The sequence below is a fragment of the Vombatus ursinus genome, unplaced genomic scaffold (assembly GCF_900497805.2).
Source record: "Vombatus ursinus unplaced genomic scaffold, bare-nosed wombat genome assembly UNPS02010193.1, whole genome shotgun sequence".
NCBI lineage: Eukaryota > Metazoa > Chordata > Mammalia > Diprotodontia > Vombatidae > Vombatus > Vombatus ursinus.
Genome location: NW_020949971.1, coordinates 7,393,412 through 7,411,148, shown reverse-complemented (window position 1 = coordinate 7,411,148; position 17,737 = coordinate 7,393,412). Strand labels below are relative to the sequence as shown.

The window sequence follows — 17,737 nt, the reverse complement described above, 5'->3', positions numbered from 1 at the left end:
CCCTGCCTTCACGCTATTAATCAGCAAGTGTCTATTAAGGGGTTACAATGTGCCATGCCTTGTGCTAAGTGCTGAGAAGAAAAAGAAAGAAGTGCCAAACAATCCCTGCTCCCACGAGGCTCACGTTCCCCTTGGGGAGAGAACGTGCACCTGAATAGACAAACATAAGATCCATACAAAGCAGATGAAAGGTGGCCTTGTAGGAGAAGGCATGAGCAGCCTAGTCGAGATCCTGATCACTTTCTCAGACTAGTCTTGTAACTGCCTAACTGGTGTCCCTCTCCCTGGTCCTGACTCCTCTACTTCATCCTGTAAACTGCTGCTAGATACACCCTTTAAATACGATTTTTTCTCTTGAAAATTGTCTCTAATTATCCAACTTCCATTAAAAAGTGAATTTAGAGAAATTAAATGAAATACAGTAATGAATAGTTCTCAGTATTATAATGGAAAGAAAAATTGTGTGATCAAGAAAAGGATTGAGTCTGAAGAGCTTATTGTCCATAGCCCTCATTTGGTAATTAATCATTTCCTGCCTTGTGACAGATCTTGAATGCTTCCAAGAGCAAGGTGGTATGATGGAAGGGGAAAAACAAAAGCAGAAAAATGAAGGCAGAGCACCTGAGGTTTAATTCCAGCTCTGCCATTCACTAGCTTTTAGAACTTTAGAAATAATTTCTCTCTGGACCTTAGGCTATCCCTCTATGAAATGAGAGCTGGATGACCTTTGAAGTATCACAATATGAAGAATGGAGTGCCAGATTGGATACGTGGAAGCCTTGTTTCAAATCCCACTTCTGACCCTTCCTAATTATGTGCCTGTAGGGAAATCATCACCTTTCTGGTCCTTGTTTTCCTCATCACTTTGAGTTCAGCTCAGCCCCTGACTTCCCAGATAACTTCCACCTTGGCTTCAATGGATTCCTCACTGTGGAGATGCCTCAACCTCTCTTACGTCTTCTTCCAATTAATGAATACTTCCCAGCAGCTCCATTTAATGAAGTTCCTACACAGGCCATTGTCACTTTTTCCACTGCTCAGTTCCAGCCAATGACAGTCGACTTGTATTCCTTGCCACTACTTAGGGACTCTGGTCCATCCTCCCCCCACCTTTGAATTCCTTTTGATGTGTTGTCTTTCCCCATTAGAATATTAGCCCTTCTAGGGCAGGAGAGTCTCTTTTTAAATTGTATTTTTTATGAATACTCAGTAGAGTGCCTGGCACAGAGCACATAGGAAATCCTCTATCTATCTATCTATCAGAGCTGATTATATCTTTGCTACCTAACTCACCAGATTGTATTTTATTTTGTAGACACTTTGCATATACTTATCCTTGCACAAATTGTGTCCTCTATTAGAATATAAACTCCTGGATGGCAGGAACTCTTTTCTTTTTGTCATTGTATTTCCAGTGCTCAGTACAACGTGTCTCATATTTAAAAAAAAAAAATTCTAGTTGGTTGATTAAAGTATTCTCTCCTCTCTTTTGAAGAACAGAAAAAACTAATACTAGGGAAAGCTTCAAGAAACTTGGCCAAGATGACAAAGCCAGTAGGTAACTGAGATCTGGGATTTAAATGCAAGTCACCTGACTCCGTACCAAGTACTTTTCCCCCACACTGTATCACCTCTCCCATTTCCTCTCCACAAAGTTCTGAGCTTTAATCTAGATTTGGCTGCCTTTCTGCAATATGAGAGTGAAGTCCTTTCTTTTGAATAAGGTTTATTGGCTATTCATAATCACTGCTTCTCAGAAAGTTTGATTAACTCCCCACTAAGCAATGGATGGTTTCTAAATATCTTTTTTTTTTTTTATAGAACATTGACTATTTTCTGAAGTTGAGATATATCCTATAATATTGCTCAGTGTCTCTACAACATGGTAGGGTATTAAATACCCTCCATCAGTTTGCTAATCTATGCTTTGCATACAAAGTTTCCTAAACAGGACTCTCACCTATATGATTATCTTGACACTGAACTTGGACATTGTATAATCATTTCTTTCTGTTGGCATTTTTCTGAATGGATGATGACTACATAATATCTCATTCAGTTCATCACTGAAACAATATTTAAGTATGTGTAGCCAGCAGGCTACAAGTCCCACCATCTCCTTTATTATCTTCAACCCTGTAGTACACATTGGTAGGTAGTCATGGTTATTTATCAAATATTAACAAATATGGAGTAAGCCTTGTGGAATCATTCTGAGGAGCATTATATATGTGCAGTAGACATGATACATACTAACTCCACTATGCTTTCTTTTTAGATGTTAAAGATACAATGAACATATATATGTGTACATATGTTCATTTTGTGTTTATGCTATATATAGCCACATGTATATATATATATGTATAATTATTGTGTCTCATTAGAATATAAGATCTGTGGCTAACACAATGCCTGGCACATGGTAGGCATTTAAGAGTTATTGACTGATTAATAATAGGCTTTCATTGTTCTCTCCTAGCACTGGGAAAATCTAATGAAACCACAAACAAAAAGGGAAAATAGAAAACTGAACACACTCTTGGAAAAATTCAAGCTAAATGACCTATGGTGTCTTCTGAAGGAGAAAATGAAAGAATATACATACTTCTCATTGGCATGTGATACTTCTGCAAAAATAGGCTATGTGCTGGGGCAGAAAAAGAATAATAAATAAATGTAAAAAAGAGGCAGCTATCCAAAACATTCTTTACAGACCACAGCAAATTACAAATAATATGTAGACAATAAGGAAAAGCTAGAGAACAAAATGGAGAATCTGATATTCTGAATGAGTAAGTTAAAGACAAGATCATAGAAATAATTAGTAACTTTATGAAAATAATGTTAAATAATATTCAGTATTTTAAAAGATGCAACCAAGGCACTACTGATGTATATGTGTGTGTGTGCATGTGTGTGTGCATGTGTGTGTGTAATATGTGTGTGTATACATCCCTGAGAACATAAATTTATAAAATAGGGGGAAATGACTATGTTAAAAAAATTGAACATTCAATTAAAAAAAACAGAATCAATAAATAAACTTAAAACAAGTACAAAAGATCATTTCTTGAAATAAATATAAATATAATAACATAAATAATGAAAAAATAAATGAATAAACAAAAGAATATGGAATTTAAAAAATACAAAATATCTAAATTAATTGCAAATAGAGGCATTTAAAATCCAGCTTCATTAATGGAAGTTCAATTACTACAAAGGAAGTATGAAAGGAGGTAAAGTGAGGAGTGAGCCAATTGGATTTAGGGAAAAATTCTACCAAATATTTAATAAATAATTAATACATATATTACATAAATTGTTCTCAAAATTTGAGGAAGAAAATGTTTTCAAACTCCTTTGATGAGTTAGATACAGTTCTAATAACTGAAGTAAGAAAGGATAAACAAAAAGTGCTGTAGATGAGTATCACTAATGAATATCAATTAAAAAAACCTAAAATACAAGCAAAAAGACTAAAGGAGCATTTTTAAAGTATCTCTAGGATTGAGTCAGATTAAATTCAAGGATTCAAAAATTATTCACCATTAGGAAAACAACTAACATAATGTAATGCAAATGTTTGTTATTAATATTAGTACAATGATAACACTAGAAGTATACCTCAACTCAATGGCATACTCCATCCCCAAGCCCAAGTTTGGAGGCCATTGACTTCTAATGTCTGTTGGAAGCTTTGAGTGAGAAATCACTGAACACAGGTTTGAGTTCTCTTAGTTCCTTTCTGAGTAATGTTGGAAAAGTCTAAGGAGTCTTCTCTGGGCTTCTATGTCCTCATCTGCGTGTGTGTGTGTGTGTGTGTGTGTGTGTGTGTGTGTGTGTGTGTATGAATAGATGAACTCTAATGTTTCTTTCCATGTCAAATATATCAAAGCCAATAATCCTATGACTAGGTAGTAGGGAGAGAAAGGAGCATTAGGGAAATGATCACCTCTTTGGGCCTCAAATTCTTAGTTTATGAAATGAAGGCATGGGGTTTTGTGATGTCTAAGACCCTCCCCAGCTCTAAAACTGTTGACCCTTATAAGTTCGTACAGTGTGATGTTTATGTGGTATCAGGGTGAGCTTTATGTATCTTTGGGATTTTAAAGATGTTATTGATTTTAATATCATTCAGGTTTGCGACTTGTCCTTCAGCCTGAAGAAAATGTTGATCCGCCATAAACTGACTCACAACCCCAATCGTCCTATGGCTGAATGCCCCTTCTGCCACAAGAAGTTCACACGGAATGACTACCTCAAAGTCCACATGGAGAATGTCCATGGAGAGGCCGATAGCTGACCAGGCAATGAGAGGTCGGGGAAGATATGGCCCTCCTTTCTTATAACAGTCAATTAAATATTTGCAGGGACTACACTTTGTCAGAAAAAAAAGGCATGTTGGAAAGCATCTGTTGTGTGAAAACTAAATGTATCCGTAATTTGAACAGTGGAGATGCACATGATGAGGTGAAAGTCTTCCACAGGTCACACAGTCAAGAGAGAAAAATGTCATTTGAAGTGACCCAGTGACAAGAACATTGACTCAGGAATTAGGACTCCTGGGCTCAAAGCCCACTTCTGATGCTTACTGACTGTGACCTTGAACAAGACACTTAACTTCCCTGAGGGTCAATTTCCTCATCTATGAAATGGGGGATAGGGAGGGCCAGATGACCTCTGTGGTCTTTTTCAGCTCTGGAACCATGACCTAATCTTAAAGTGAGTGTAAAGGACAATTAGTGAGCGTCCCATATGTTCTGTTTAGAGGCAGAAAATATCTAGAGAAGGTGAAGAATGCCCTCCTTGCCCTTCTGGGTAGATGTACTATGGTGAATTTATGGAAAGCTAAGCATGTAGGGCATTTAGAAGATGCAGTGTTGGATCTGGAGTCAGGAAGACTCATCTTCATGGATTCAAATCTGGCCTGAAGGTACTTACTAGCTGTGGGACCCTGGGCAAGTCAGTTAACCTTGTTTGCCTCAGTTTCCTCATCTGTAAAGTGAGCTGGAGAAGGAAATGACAATTCACTTCAGTATCTTTGCCAAGAAAACCCCAGATAGGGTCCCAAAGAGTCAGACACAAATAAAACAACTGAACAACAACAGTAATAAGTATGTAGTAGTTGCAGCCTGGTTCATTGAAAGACAGTCACATCAATGAAGTCACAGATTCAGTGGAGATTAATTTTTTAAGAGGGCCTTTTGGTAGGAAATGAAGTTTTCTTCACCTTAGTGTTGAGTGAGGCCATGTTATTATACGTATTTGAGACACACACACATGCACACACACACAGAGATAAAGATCTCTGTAGGTACAAGTGTATTACATGTGTCCATATATTTTGTTCATACCAGAATCTGAAAAATCTTAAGTTTGCAGCTCTGAAGGATGTCACAGTTTTAGAAGGTGGGTGGGAGTGGTCTGTGAAGGGGACCACAGCACTCTTTTGTTTGCATTTGTAGTAAATGACCCTCTCTTTATACTCAGTCCTCCATCTGCCAGGGGAACTCAAGTATCCCACAATGCTCCTTTTCCTTTTGTCACTTCTTCTCCTTCCCATTATTACCCTTCCTATTACCCTTCTCTTTGGCTTCCTTGACTTCCCCTTCCCTTCCCTTCCATTTTATATTAAACCATTCACAAATAAAGGTGGGCAGCTAGCTAATGTAGTGCATAGAGCCTGGAATCAAAAAAGGCTCGTGTTCAAATTCAGCCTCAGACATTTACTAGCTCTATGATCCTGAGCTTAACTTAACCTCTTTCTGCCTCCATTTCCTCATCTATAAAATGGGATAATAATAGCACCTACCTCTTAAGAGTGTTGTGCGGATCACATAAGAAGATATTTGTAAAATGCTTAGCACAGTGCCTGGCATATGCTAGCTACTGTATAAATGATTGTTTCCTTTCTTCAGTGCTAGACTTGTGGTTTACTTCCAAATTTCCTCCTCTGTCTCTTCTTTTATCTTTTTTAAAGATAAACTATTTGTAAAGTGCCTTTCAAACCTTAGAGTGCTATATAAATGCTAGTTATCATTATTGTTATTGTTATTACTCTGTATGAAGGGGGCCTTGAAAGCAAGGTAGTCCAAACCCCTTCTTTCATAGAGGAGATGAGGCCCAGAGAGGTCAAACACTTTGCCCAACATTACACACGTGGTGGGGGAAGATGTAAACCTAGCTCTCTGACTTCAAATCCAGTTTTCTTTCACCACCTCACACCATTATTCGCTTTTAATTTGGATCAGTTTTCCCTGGAAGTGGGACGTATAAAAATAGATACAAAAGGGGGACAGAACAGATGTTTTATTATTGTTTCTGTCAAAGAGACACAATCTGACAACAACTGCCATTCATCTAGGATTTGAAGATTTGCAAAGGGCTTCCTATGCTTTATCTCATTGGTGCCTCACAACAACCCCCTGATGACAGTGGTACAAATAATATTAATTGCCATTATAAAGATGAGGAAACTGAAGGTAGGAGAGATAAGTGATTGGCCCAGCACCACAAAGCCAAGAGGTCCTGTGGATTGGATTTGACCTTCAGTCTAACACGTTATCCATTCTTCCACGTGGCTAGTCTTAGGATGACATGGAAATTGCTGTTTATAAAGGAATTTCTAGGGTATTCACATATCATTCTGCTAGGAATGTGGAAAAGACAAATTCCTTCAAGCTTATAGCCAGGGGCTTGAGAGGTGAGTGGATTTTTGTTTTTAAGCATGTCAGTAATTGCGAAATTGAGATAAAAAAACAGAATCTTTGGAATGGTTATGACTTCGGTTGACACCGATCCTTAATGGGCACTAGGGTAGGAAACTTGTTTTCTCTGTTGCTTCCAGTGGATTGAAATTTACAGCAAACTGACATTAGATTGAGGGTAAGATGAGGTATATGCTAAAGCATAGAGACAGATGTCAAAATGGTAGCAGACCATCCAAAATGAGAGAAGACTGAGAATGAAATCTCTATTCATATAGCTCCCCTTCCGGGGCTGTATCTCTTCCTGAAAAGGAGTCAATTCTAAGGAAACTGTTGTGCTTTAATTTGTCCCAAGCCAAAAAAATCAGCCACCTGCCACTCTTGAGCTTGTAGCTACATTACATTCAGGTCCAGTTTCTTCCAAGGAGGAACATAAAGGAGACCCGGGCACAGTCATTTGTCCTAAAATACAGCACAAAAGCCTGCATTTGAAATTTAGCAAAGATGTCTTTTCAAAAAATAAATTCAAGAACTGGATCTTAGTGAAATGAAATGAATGTCAACATGGCATTTCGTTTCTGAAATTCCTTATTGTACACTAGCTGTTTTATAAAAATAGCTTGATCAAATTTCCCTCAATGTCACTTAGTGCTATTGCATATTTTAAATGCAAAGTGTTTTCAATTAATTTTGACATGATATGTAATATCATGTGAAGGCAAAAAAAAAAAAAAAGAACAGCTGTGAAATTGTCTAGCATGTCTATTGGAGTGGCCAACCTCTGTTCACTTCTCGGAACAGTCATCACCCCAGGCCTGGGCTGCCTAATTTCCTGCATATGTGGCTATGAAGCCTGAGAGGGGTTGTGGGTAATCTTACTGCTCTGCATATTACACCATGCTACTGGTGAAATTAACCTGGAAACCGCAGCATGGCCAACCTTCTGATGTCATGGGCCCAGACCATCCAATGGCAGCAGTGAAGGGAAGTGGAGTTTTCCTCACATAATCATATTTTATTGATGTCTTTTCTTTTTCCATCACATACACTTTGGAATAACTCCCTCCCCAACTCCTATTGAGGAAGCCATCACTGTCAGAGACAGAGATAGGGAAAGGGGGGAGAGGTGGAGAAAATAAGCACTGATATAGTACCTACTTTGCGCCAGGTATTGTGTTAAGTGCTTTTACAGATTTTATTTCAATTTATCAGCTAAGTGGTGCAGTGGCTAGAGCTCCAGGCTTGCAGTCAGGAAGACTCAGCTTCATGGGGTCAAATCTGGCCTCATATACTTACTAGCTGTGTGACCTTGGACAAGTCACTTAACCCTGTTTGCCTCAGTTTCCTCATCTGTAAAGTGAGTCGGAGTCTTAGGAAATGGCAAACTACTCCAGTGTCTTTGCCAAGAAAACCCCAAATGGTGTCACAAAGAATTGGACACAACTGAAAAGACTGAAACGACTGAACAACAGCCCTTCATATTAGGTACTTTTATTCTACCCATTTTATAGTTGAGGAAGCTGAGGCAAACAGAGGTCAAGTGACTTGCCCAGGATCACACAGCTAATAAGTCTCTAAGGCCAGATTTAAACTCAGGCCCAGTGCTCTTTCAATTATATTGCTAGCTACTGAAGAGAAAGAGAGAAAGAGAGAAACAGACAGACATTCACAAAGACATAGAGACTGAGGCACACAGAGAATTAGTTCAGCAAAACAAATCAAAACACCAATAATGTCTGAGGCTCTATAGGCAATATTAATCACCATAGTCCCCTTGCCCCGTCTATAGTGTAGTGAGGGAGGTATTTTTTAAATTGTCCCCCAGGATCATACTTGTTTGTTATAATTCTACCTTTCAGTTCTTTTTGGCTCTTTCTGCTTGAATTTCTGTCTAAAAGTGGTTTGTTATTTTCCTAGTTCTGCTTATATAAGTTTTGCTCTGTTTCTCTGAATTCTTCATCTCTGTCATATCAGGAAACAAGGTGGTATAGTGGGTAGAACGGTGGATTCTGCGTCAGGAAGACAATTCAAATCTGTCCCAAGGCACTTAGTAGCTGTATGCCTCTGGGCGAGTCATTTAATCTCTGCCTCAGTTTCCTTATCTGTAAAATGGGGATAATAATAGAACCTACCTCACCTGGTTATGAAAATCAAATAAGATAACATATGCCAAGTGCCTAGAAAACTGTAAAGATCTATAAATGCTAATGTTATTGTTGTTATTATTCTATTCTTTCTTACAACTCATTCCATTCTTACAACTTCTATTACACTGTTGTACCATAATTTGTTTAGTCATTTTCTAGTTGATAGGCATTTACTTCATTAACAGTCTTTGCTCACCTCTCAAAAAACAAACAAACAAAAGCCCAAGTGTTGTTAGAATATTTTGGTTTACATGGGACTTTTCTTTCTGTCTTGGACCTCCTATGGGTACATGCCTAACAATGTAATGTCTGACTCAAAGGGTCTGGGCTTTGTCATCTTTGACAATTTGAAAGATATGGAGTGAATTCTCATAGTTATTATCATTTTCACAGTAATTTGGAGGATTCCTTCATGTTGTTAATAGTTTGCATTTCTCCTTTTGTGACTGGTTTGTTCATACCGTTTCTCCATTGGGGATTGAGCCTTAGTAAGAGAATTGTGATAATTCTCCAGGTAGTCTTGGGAAACATTTTTAGAAAAGACTATTGTATTGTTTGTTGGTCTACCATCTTCCCGTTTCCCTTAGACTGTAACCAAAGTCAACGTTAAAAACCAAAGAATTCCAAATAAGCAAAGAATTCCCAGATACGTTAGCATATGCACCCTCTGAAAAGATGTCTCTAAGTTTTAAGGCCTTTATCATGTTAAAAGGAGAAGAGATTTTGTCAACTTGGTTTGAGAAATGGAGACTCCAAAAAGAAAATAAACACGTGTTTATTTGTATCTCACCCCACTGTTCCTGTATTGAAATTCCCACATGGTTTACAAGCTGAATCATAAGCTTCCTTCTGCAGTGTATTCATCCATGGACGTCACCTATAATCCTAGAGCAGCTCCAAGATGTTCATGAAGACATAGAAGACATCCAAGTTAATTTTAGGGGAATCTTCTGCACACACCTTATTCTAAATCATGTTATACTTTTCTATGCTTATTCCTGTCATTCCTATCAGATGGAAAGCTACTCAAAAGAAGTACCCACATTTTTCCTCATATTCTCTCTAGCAGTCAGCACAATATTTGCACATAATAGGATAGAAGTAGGCACCAAACCTGAGATTTCAATAGTGCTAGGACCTCTCAGGTGAGAGAACTCCCTCTATCAATGCAGGTTGGCACTCTTAAGAGAGCTGCCTGGGGCACTGAGTGCTTAAATGTCTTGCCCAGGGTTCCCTGGTTAGTGGATATGAGAGGTAATACCAAGACTCTGGTCTTACTGTCTTGTAAGCTAGTTTTCTATTCACTTTGCCACAACATTTCTCCTTTAAATAATAGGAAACAAAAAAAAAATAGAATATTAAATGAATGTTAAATAATGCATTCAAGTGTTATTTTATAATTGCTGCGGCTATGAACACAGAAATGAAGACATTGTTTCGTCTTACCTGCCCTGTATTGTCTTGCTTACTTTTTTTGTACCAAAATCTGCACCTGATTCCTGTTCACATTCCCATAGGCAGAGTATCTGAGACCAAATTGCAAGGTCCGTCCTTACAGCTGTGTCTTGTATGAGTATATTCATGCATAGGATGTAAGCTTCTCAAGGGGAGGAAATGCTTTGCTTTTATCTGCTTCATGATAAATGCCCAATAAATGCTTGCTGAACTGAATTGAGTGGGACTGAAATAAATTATTCCACTTGATAATTAGATAAGCATATATGCATGCATATACATGTTTACATACATGTACATGTATGCACATGCTGTTGTTTATTCTTTGTTTTTGAAGAAGACCAATGACATCATGGGGTGATGTCTTCACTCGCTTATGAATTGGATTTAAGTGAGGCAGCTGCACAAAGCCATCAGCCTCACTGTCTTCCAGTCATTGAAGTTCAGAGGCAAGACAGAAGTCGAGATGACTGAAATCTTACTCTCCCTGAGCAATGCAGCAACCCTAGCCATCCTTTCCACTACTGGTTGTACTTACCCTATCCCCCTGACTTATTGGTCTAGCAGAAGGAGTTGGGATACTCCTTGATCCCCAGTGTGACTTCTAGACTCCATCTACTGCCATCATTGAAAAACTTTTCCCTGTTAGAGCATCACTTGGTTCAAATATATATTCCAGTCCAGATTCTGGAGCCCTTTATCTATCAGCCCCCAAGACATTCTCTCTCCTTTACCAAAGGGTTCAGTATTTAGCTTATAGTGTCTAATTCTGTCTCCACTCCTGATGTCATACCAGGGGACTTCAAAATACACATTTATTTTCTCAAGTATCCTAATTTCCCATAACCCATTCTTCTATTTCCACCTTAGCCAACACAAAGATAGTCTCACCCTGGACCTTGCCCTTACTGACAAGGGTTCTATTTCTATGTTAAAGAATTCTGAAATTCCTTTGTCTGGTCATAATGTACCTAGAAATGCACCCAAAACAGAATTAGGGTAGGGATAGATGTGGTATAAATTACTATCCAGTTATAGATGCAATCATGCCAGCACATGAAGTGGCCTACCTTGGTGGAGACCATAGGGTGTAATCCCAGGCCCCAGAAAGTGGGCACTACGGAATTGCTGATGTAGCAGTTGTAGGACCCTCTGGTGGTTTGGGCAAGTTGAAGAACACAAGGTGAGGAGCAAGGATGGTAATTATTAGAAAGAGAAAGCATGCTACCCTTGGATGTTGGTGCCTTTGGACAAAACCCCAATTAAGGCAAGGACAGTTACAGCCATGCCACTTGTAGGCTCAGTACTTAGCCTCATATAGCTTCCTGTGAAATTGTAGACACTCTTTTCATGGCCATCCCTAACCAATAAATTGCATTCATAATAAACTGAAATTTTTGTCCACTACACAGTCAGTCAACAAAGATTTATTAAGCACCTACTATGTGTCTGGCACTGTGCTAAGCTCTGAGCATACTAAACAAAGAATAAAAACACAATTTCTAACCTCAAGGATCTCACATTCTAATGGAAGGAACAACATGCAAACAAGCAAACAAACAAATTGTGCAAACACAAGTAAATGGGAGGCAAGGAGGGGTGGGGAACAAGGTGGGACCTGAGCTGTCTTGAAGGAAGTCAGTCAGGGGAGTAGAGGAGAAAAAGCATTCCATTCTTGGAGAGTAGCCAATACAAAGCCATGGAGTCAGGAAGTGGGGGGTTCCTTGTGAAGAATAGCAAGAGTGTCACTCTTACATCAGAAAATCTTTTAAGGGGAGCAGAGTGAAAAAGAATTGGAAGATAGGAAGAGGCCAGCTTGTGAAGATGCCTAAGAGAACATGATCTATTTGAGTCTGAAGGTAATAGGGCATCATTGGGGTCTACTAAGCAGAAGTATGAAATGATCAGCCCTGTGCTTCAGGAAAACCATTATGGCAACCGGGTAGAGGATGTAACAGAGTAGGGAGACATATGAGGACCAGCCAGGAGGCAATTGAGATAGTCCATAAATGAGGTGTGATGCTCTGTATCAGGCCAGTGCCTCTGTAAGTGGAAAGAAAGACGGGGACATGGCAGGGAGATGATGAAGGGAGAGAAGAAAGGACGAGATTTGACAGACGACAGAGTGCTGAACTTGGAGTCAGCAGTAAATCCTGCCTCAGATGTTTATTTGTTCTGTGACCCTGGGAAAGCCACTTAACTTTTGTCAGCCTCAATTTCCTCATTTGTAAAATGGAGATAACACCTAACAAGGTGGTTGTTGGGTATTAGATAAGATGTATTTAAAGTGCTTTGCTAACTTCAAAACACTATACAAATTGTAATTCAAATACAAAACACTATACAAACTTCAAAACACTATACAAATCTACAAAATACTCATTAGATTGTAAGCTTCTTGAGGGCAGAAACTGTCTTTTGACTCTTACTATCCCTAGGGAAGTTAGGTGGTACAGCACAGATAGAGTGCTGGGCCTGGATTCAGGAAGACTCATCTTCCTGAGTTCAAATCTGGCCTCAGGCATTAGCTATGTGTCCCTGGGTAAGTCACTTAACCCTATTTGCCTCAATTTCCTTATCTGTAAAATGAGCCAGAGAAGGAAATGGCAAACCACTACAAGTATGCCTGCCAAGAAAGCCCCAAATGGGGTCATGAAGAATCGGACAAAACTGAACGATGATAGAAGTTATCCCTAGTGCTTAGCATAGTGCCTAGTACATAGCAGGTAGTTAATAAATGTTTATTGATAGACTATTGACTAAGATATGAGATATCCTTATTGTTATGTCATTTTTTCTCCTTGTTTTTGATGGGGTTCAGATTAAAACGGTCCAAAGAAAAGTCACTATCATATTATTGTCCTTAGATACCTAAAGTCCTGAGGACTAATGCACAGGTAGATTTTTTTTAATCCCTGCTTTTTGTAATTGAATAAAAATATTAAAAACTCATCCTCTGTGGGCTCACTGCAGGCATCTTTGGGACAAGTCCAGTGGCCAACCTAGTTTTACTTTGCTCCCCTAAGTTTCTATTTTTTGGAAAGCTTTTCATTCCTTGTGGTTTGAACATTATGAGTTTCCTGTATGGCTGTCTATCGCAAGGTTGTTCACAGACTGTTATGGATCAAAGCTATGTCTGGATGGCTGTGGGGAAGAGTTTGATCTAAAGGTAATGGTTCGGTTCCAGCACAGTCTACTTGAGGAATTCTCAGAGATATTTGAGGGATTGGATTTATAGCACGGGGATCTGTTATCTCTTAGTTTGGGATGGATAGTGAGCTTATGATATCTAATTCTAACCACTTGATCAGGTCTGTCTAGATACGATAAATCATAATAACCTTAACAATAATCAGAATTAACATATCACTTTGAGCTTTGCATGCATAAGCTATCACATTTGTTTCTCACAAGGATCCTCTAAGATAAGTGCTATTATTATCCCAATTTTACAGATAGCAGCAGCAGCAGTAGTAGTAATCTATAGTTAGCACTTTTATAGCACTTTAAGGTTTATGACAAATAATATTTAATTTTATCCTCACAGGAACCCTGAGAGGTAGGTGCTATTACTATCCTGATTTTATGGATGAAGAAACTGCAGCCGACAGAGCTTAAGCAACTATTAGAGTTAAATAACTAGGAAGTGTCTGAACGAGGACTTGAATTCAGGTCTTCTGGACTTCAATCCAGCTCTCAATCCATTGTATCACACAGCTGTGTGTATCTAACAGACACAGGTATTAGTATTTAACATCTGTTAAATATTATTAGATAGGTATCTAATAGATATTGCATTTTTACATCCTGCAGTAATGTGCTACCTAATTTCATCACATAATCTGTACCAATTACCAAACTCAGGACTCTTAAGAGTAATTTTTCCTATAATTTCTGGTGGTTCACGTCTCTCAAACTTTTCCTACGTCACAGCAAGCTCAAGCTCTAAAGTTAATTTCTGGTGTCCACAACTGGACAAAAAAAACTTTAATTAACCAACAGCCTAATACTTGTTCCTTGGAGGCCCTAGGAGATTTTAGTGGCAGAGGCTTTTCTTGCCAGATAACCACACCCTGGGCAACAGAAGAGGTCTTTGTTTTCCATTCTCTGAAACCTTGAAGCTCAAAGAAAGACTAATATTGTATAGGCGGTTTGCATGTTACTCTCTCAAAAAACACTGAGAGGCAGGTGCTATTATTCTGCCGATTTTACAGGTAAGGAAACTGAGACTCAAAGAACTGGTCCAGGTTTATGTAACTAGTAAGAGTCGAGAGTGGCATTGGAACCCAGGTGCTCCTGACTACAAGTTTAGGCCTCTATACAGTTTATCATGCTGTTCCAGGTTAGCTAAATTCTGCATCGTAGGCATAGGCTTGATTCACTTCCTGTGGCCCTTGGGGGTAATGTCTCTCAAGTAAGCAAATACTTGGCCTGTCTCCTGACCAGGAAAATGGGCAGGAAGAGCCCACAGGGATGTGATTGACAGGTGACCACTTGAGCTGTAGCTCTGGAGTTGGAAGACCTCAGTTCCAATCCCTCCTCAGATGCCTACTTCCTGGGTCACCTTGAACAAAGTGCTTTGACCTCACTTTCCTCATGTGTAAAGTGAGTGACTCAGCTGGATGACCTCCAAGGTCTTGCCTTCCAACTCTAGACCTTTGACTTTTGCTTTAGAAAGCCTCCAGAGACAGAGCTGTCAAGTGTTTCTGCATTGAATATTTTCTTCATAGTCTCTATTTCAAACTGAAGGTCACTCTACTCATGCAGTTCCTGCTACTCTGACCACAGTCCTGTTTTAAATTAGCAAATCTCCATGAAGGAAGCCATCTTCAGAAAGGCTCAAAAATCATAGGGAAAGACAGCTTAATTATCCAGAAAAATGATAGAGAGCCAGACATCAACAGGAATCTCATTTCCACGTCCATTGCTTTTGACATGAGTTGTAGAAGGAATCTCTGAGCTCTGCTAGACCCTTACTTTGACTTTGGATGCTCCTTCTTATTCCCCTTAGGATCCCCTGTGAACATCAGAAACACAGAAAGTGTCCCTTCTTAATCAGTGGCTTTTATCCCATGGCTTCTTAAATTAAAGGGTCAGATGGATCTGATCAAGATATGTAGTTTTCAGTCTTTGAGCTTGAAGGTCTCAGAGAATGGAAAACAAAAACCTCTTCTGTTGCCCAGGGTGTGGTTATCTGGCAAGAAATGCCTCTGCCACTAAAGTCCCCTAGGGCCTCCAAGGAACAAGTATTAGGCTGTTGGTTAATTAAAGTTTTCTTGTCCATTTGTGGACACCAGAAACTAACTTTAGGGCTTGAGTTTGCTGTGACATAGGAAAAGTTCAAGAGACATAATTTCTGGTTAACCACTTTATTAATTATGGCTAGAAAGTAATTAATAAAAGGATTGGTCATTTAGCCAACTCTCATGAAGCAAAGATGAATCATTATGGCTTCTTGATGCTTATATACCCTTGGAAGAGTGGGTGTTCCCGACAGATGGCAATCAACTCTGGTTAACAATTAATGAGAAGAATGAATATTTTAATGAGAGGTGAACCTATTCTAATGAGGGACACAGAGATTGTGTCACTCTTACTCCCAGATCACCCTTAGCCTTGGGCAATCTAGGTAAAGGATCCCTCCCCTCCCACACCTGAGTAGAACACAGTTGGCTTCCCCATTTTGGTGGGGTCTGAACAAGATTGAGTAGAAAGTTAATCCTATCTCATCATCAGCAATGTTCTTTAGATGCTAGCTGAATTACCTACAAGGGGCTGATTGCTGAATGAGGAAACAAAGGAAAAAAAATCCTGGATGTCCCCAATAGTAAATGGTTAATATTATGAGAGAAATAAGCATTTCTCTCATTGCCATGGAGTACAGTTTGGCTCAGCCAGAAGGAGAACATTACCAGATAAAAGAGTAGACATGGGCATGGTGGTACAATGCATAGAGCCCTAGATTTGCAATCAGAAAGACCTGAACTCAAATCCTGCCTCAGGCATTTACTATCTGTACGACCCTCAGCAAATCACTTAAACTCATTTTCCTCACAGATAAAGTGAGAGGGATGGATTTGATGGCCTCTAAATTATAGTCCTACAAAAGAGAAATTGGAAGCCCATTGTATTTTGGCCTAGATTTAAATCTATGATTCTGTGATTTTATGCCTGATGTTTCTGCACCCAACATCATCTCCCTTGACATGCTGTTGAGAAAAACCAGATATATATATCTGGTTATATATATATATATATGTATATATATATATATGTGTGTGTATATATATATATATATATATATATTTTAAAAAGAATATTCTAAAAAGCTGAATCACAGATGAACACTTAAGCCTTTCTGCTATTTCAGAATTGCCATGACTGAATCTGCCTTAACAGCTCCTTATTCTGACCATGTGTCAACTAGGTATTTATGGGCCTTGGGCTCTCAAAGAGAAGCCTTTTAACAAATCACCCAACCTCAATTAGCAACAACAAAAACAAAAGACACATCCATCCATCCATCCATCCATCCATCCATCAGTCCATCTATCCTTCTATCTGTGTGTGTGTATATATATATATATATATATATATATATATATATGTTTTTTTCTCCCTAAGCTCCTAGATTCTCTTTATGCGTTGCTATGTGTCTTTATAAAAAAAAGGTAACAAAACCACAATGGAATGTACCTACTGGATAGCAAACAGATGGAAGCCTGAGGTTGAGTGAAAACCGCATTTGAATACAACCCAAATGGTCCCACTTGCTTTGTGCCTGAGATAGGAGGATGGACCCAAGGAGCCAAAGCCTGATTCTGAAGCTGAATGCTTTATAACCTGGGAGTGCACAAGGGAAGGTGATGCAACTCCCAGACATTCCAAGTGCAGATGGATTAGACCATTGGCAACTGGGGGTAGGGGGTCAAGTTCCATTGACTACCTCTGTGCTCTTCGCCATCATGCTATGTCTCGATGAGCAAGGCAGAACTTCTCCTAAGGAGAAAGCAAGGAATTCAAGAAAGGTAATTGACAATCCAGGAACTACTTTCTCAAGGAGATTTTTACCCTGGTAGGTAAAGTCTTTAAGACCTCTTGGGCATTGCAGAGGACTGTGTTTTGCAATTTTTAAATACATTCATATCATATTGCCTTTAAAGCAGTCATCCAGATTGGGTCTTATTCCCCACCTAAACAATATGAGGGTGGAGGCATGTGTCACAGAATTTATAGCTAAAAAGGACCTCAAAATCCATCTAGTCCAACCCTCCACCTTATCTCAGTGAAGAAAAAACTGAGGCTCAAGGAAGTTAAGTGACTTGCCCAACGTCACATACATCAGAGATGGGATTTGGAACCAGATTCTCTGATTTTAGAGGAATAGCTCTGCCATATTATGCTGCCTCATAATTCAAGCAA

General features: G+C 39.0%; 1 protein-coding gene across 1 annotated transcript in view; it reads left to right on the top strand.

Annotated features, from left to right (window-relative positions):
• The window catches only part of PRDM5 (PR/SET domain 5), a 169,422-nt gene extending 164,794 nt beyond the window's left edge, over window positions 1–4,628 (top strand). Inside the window, exon 16 of the mRNA XM_027853751.1 lies at window positions 4,145–4,628. Coding sequence (XP_027709552.1) covers window positions 4,145–4,309 — 165 coding nt within the window. The 3' untranslated portion in view covers window positions 4,310–4,628. The remainder of the gene's footprint in view (window positions 1–4,144) is intronic.
• Window positions 4,629–17,737: the final 13,109 nt, after the last annotated feature.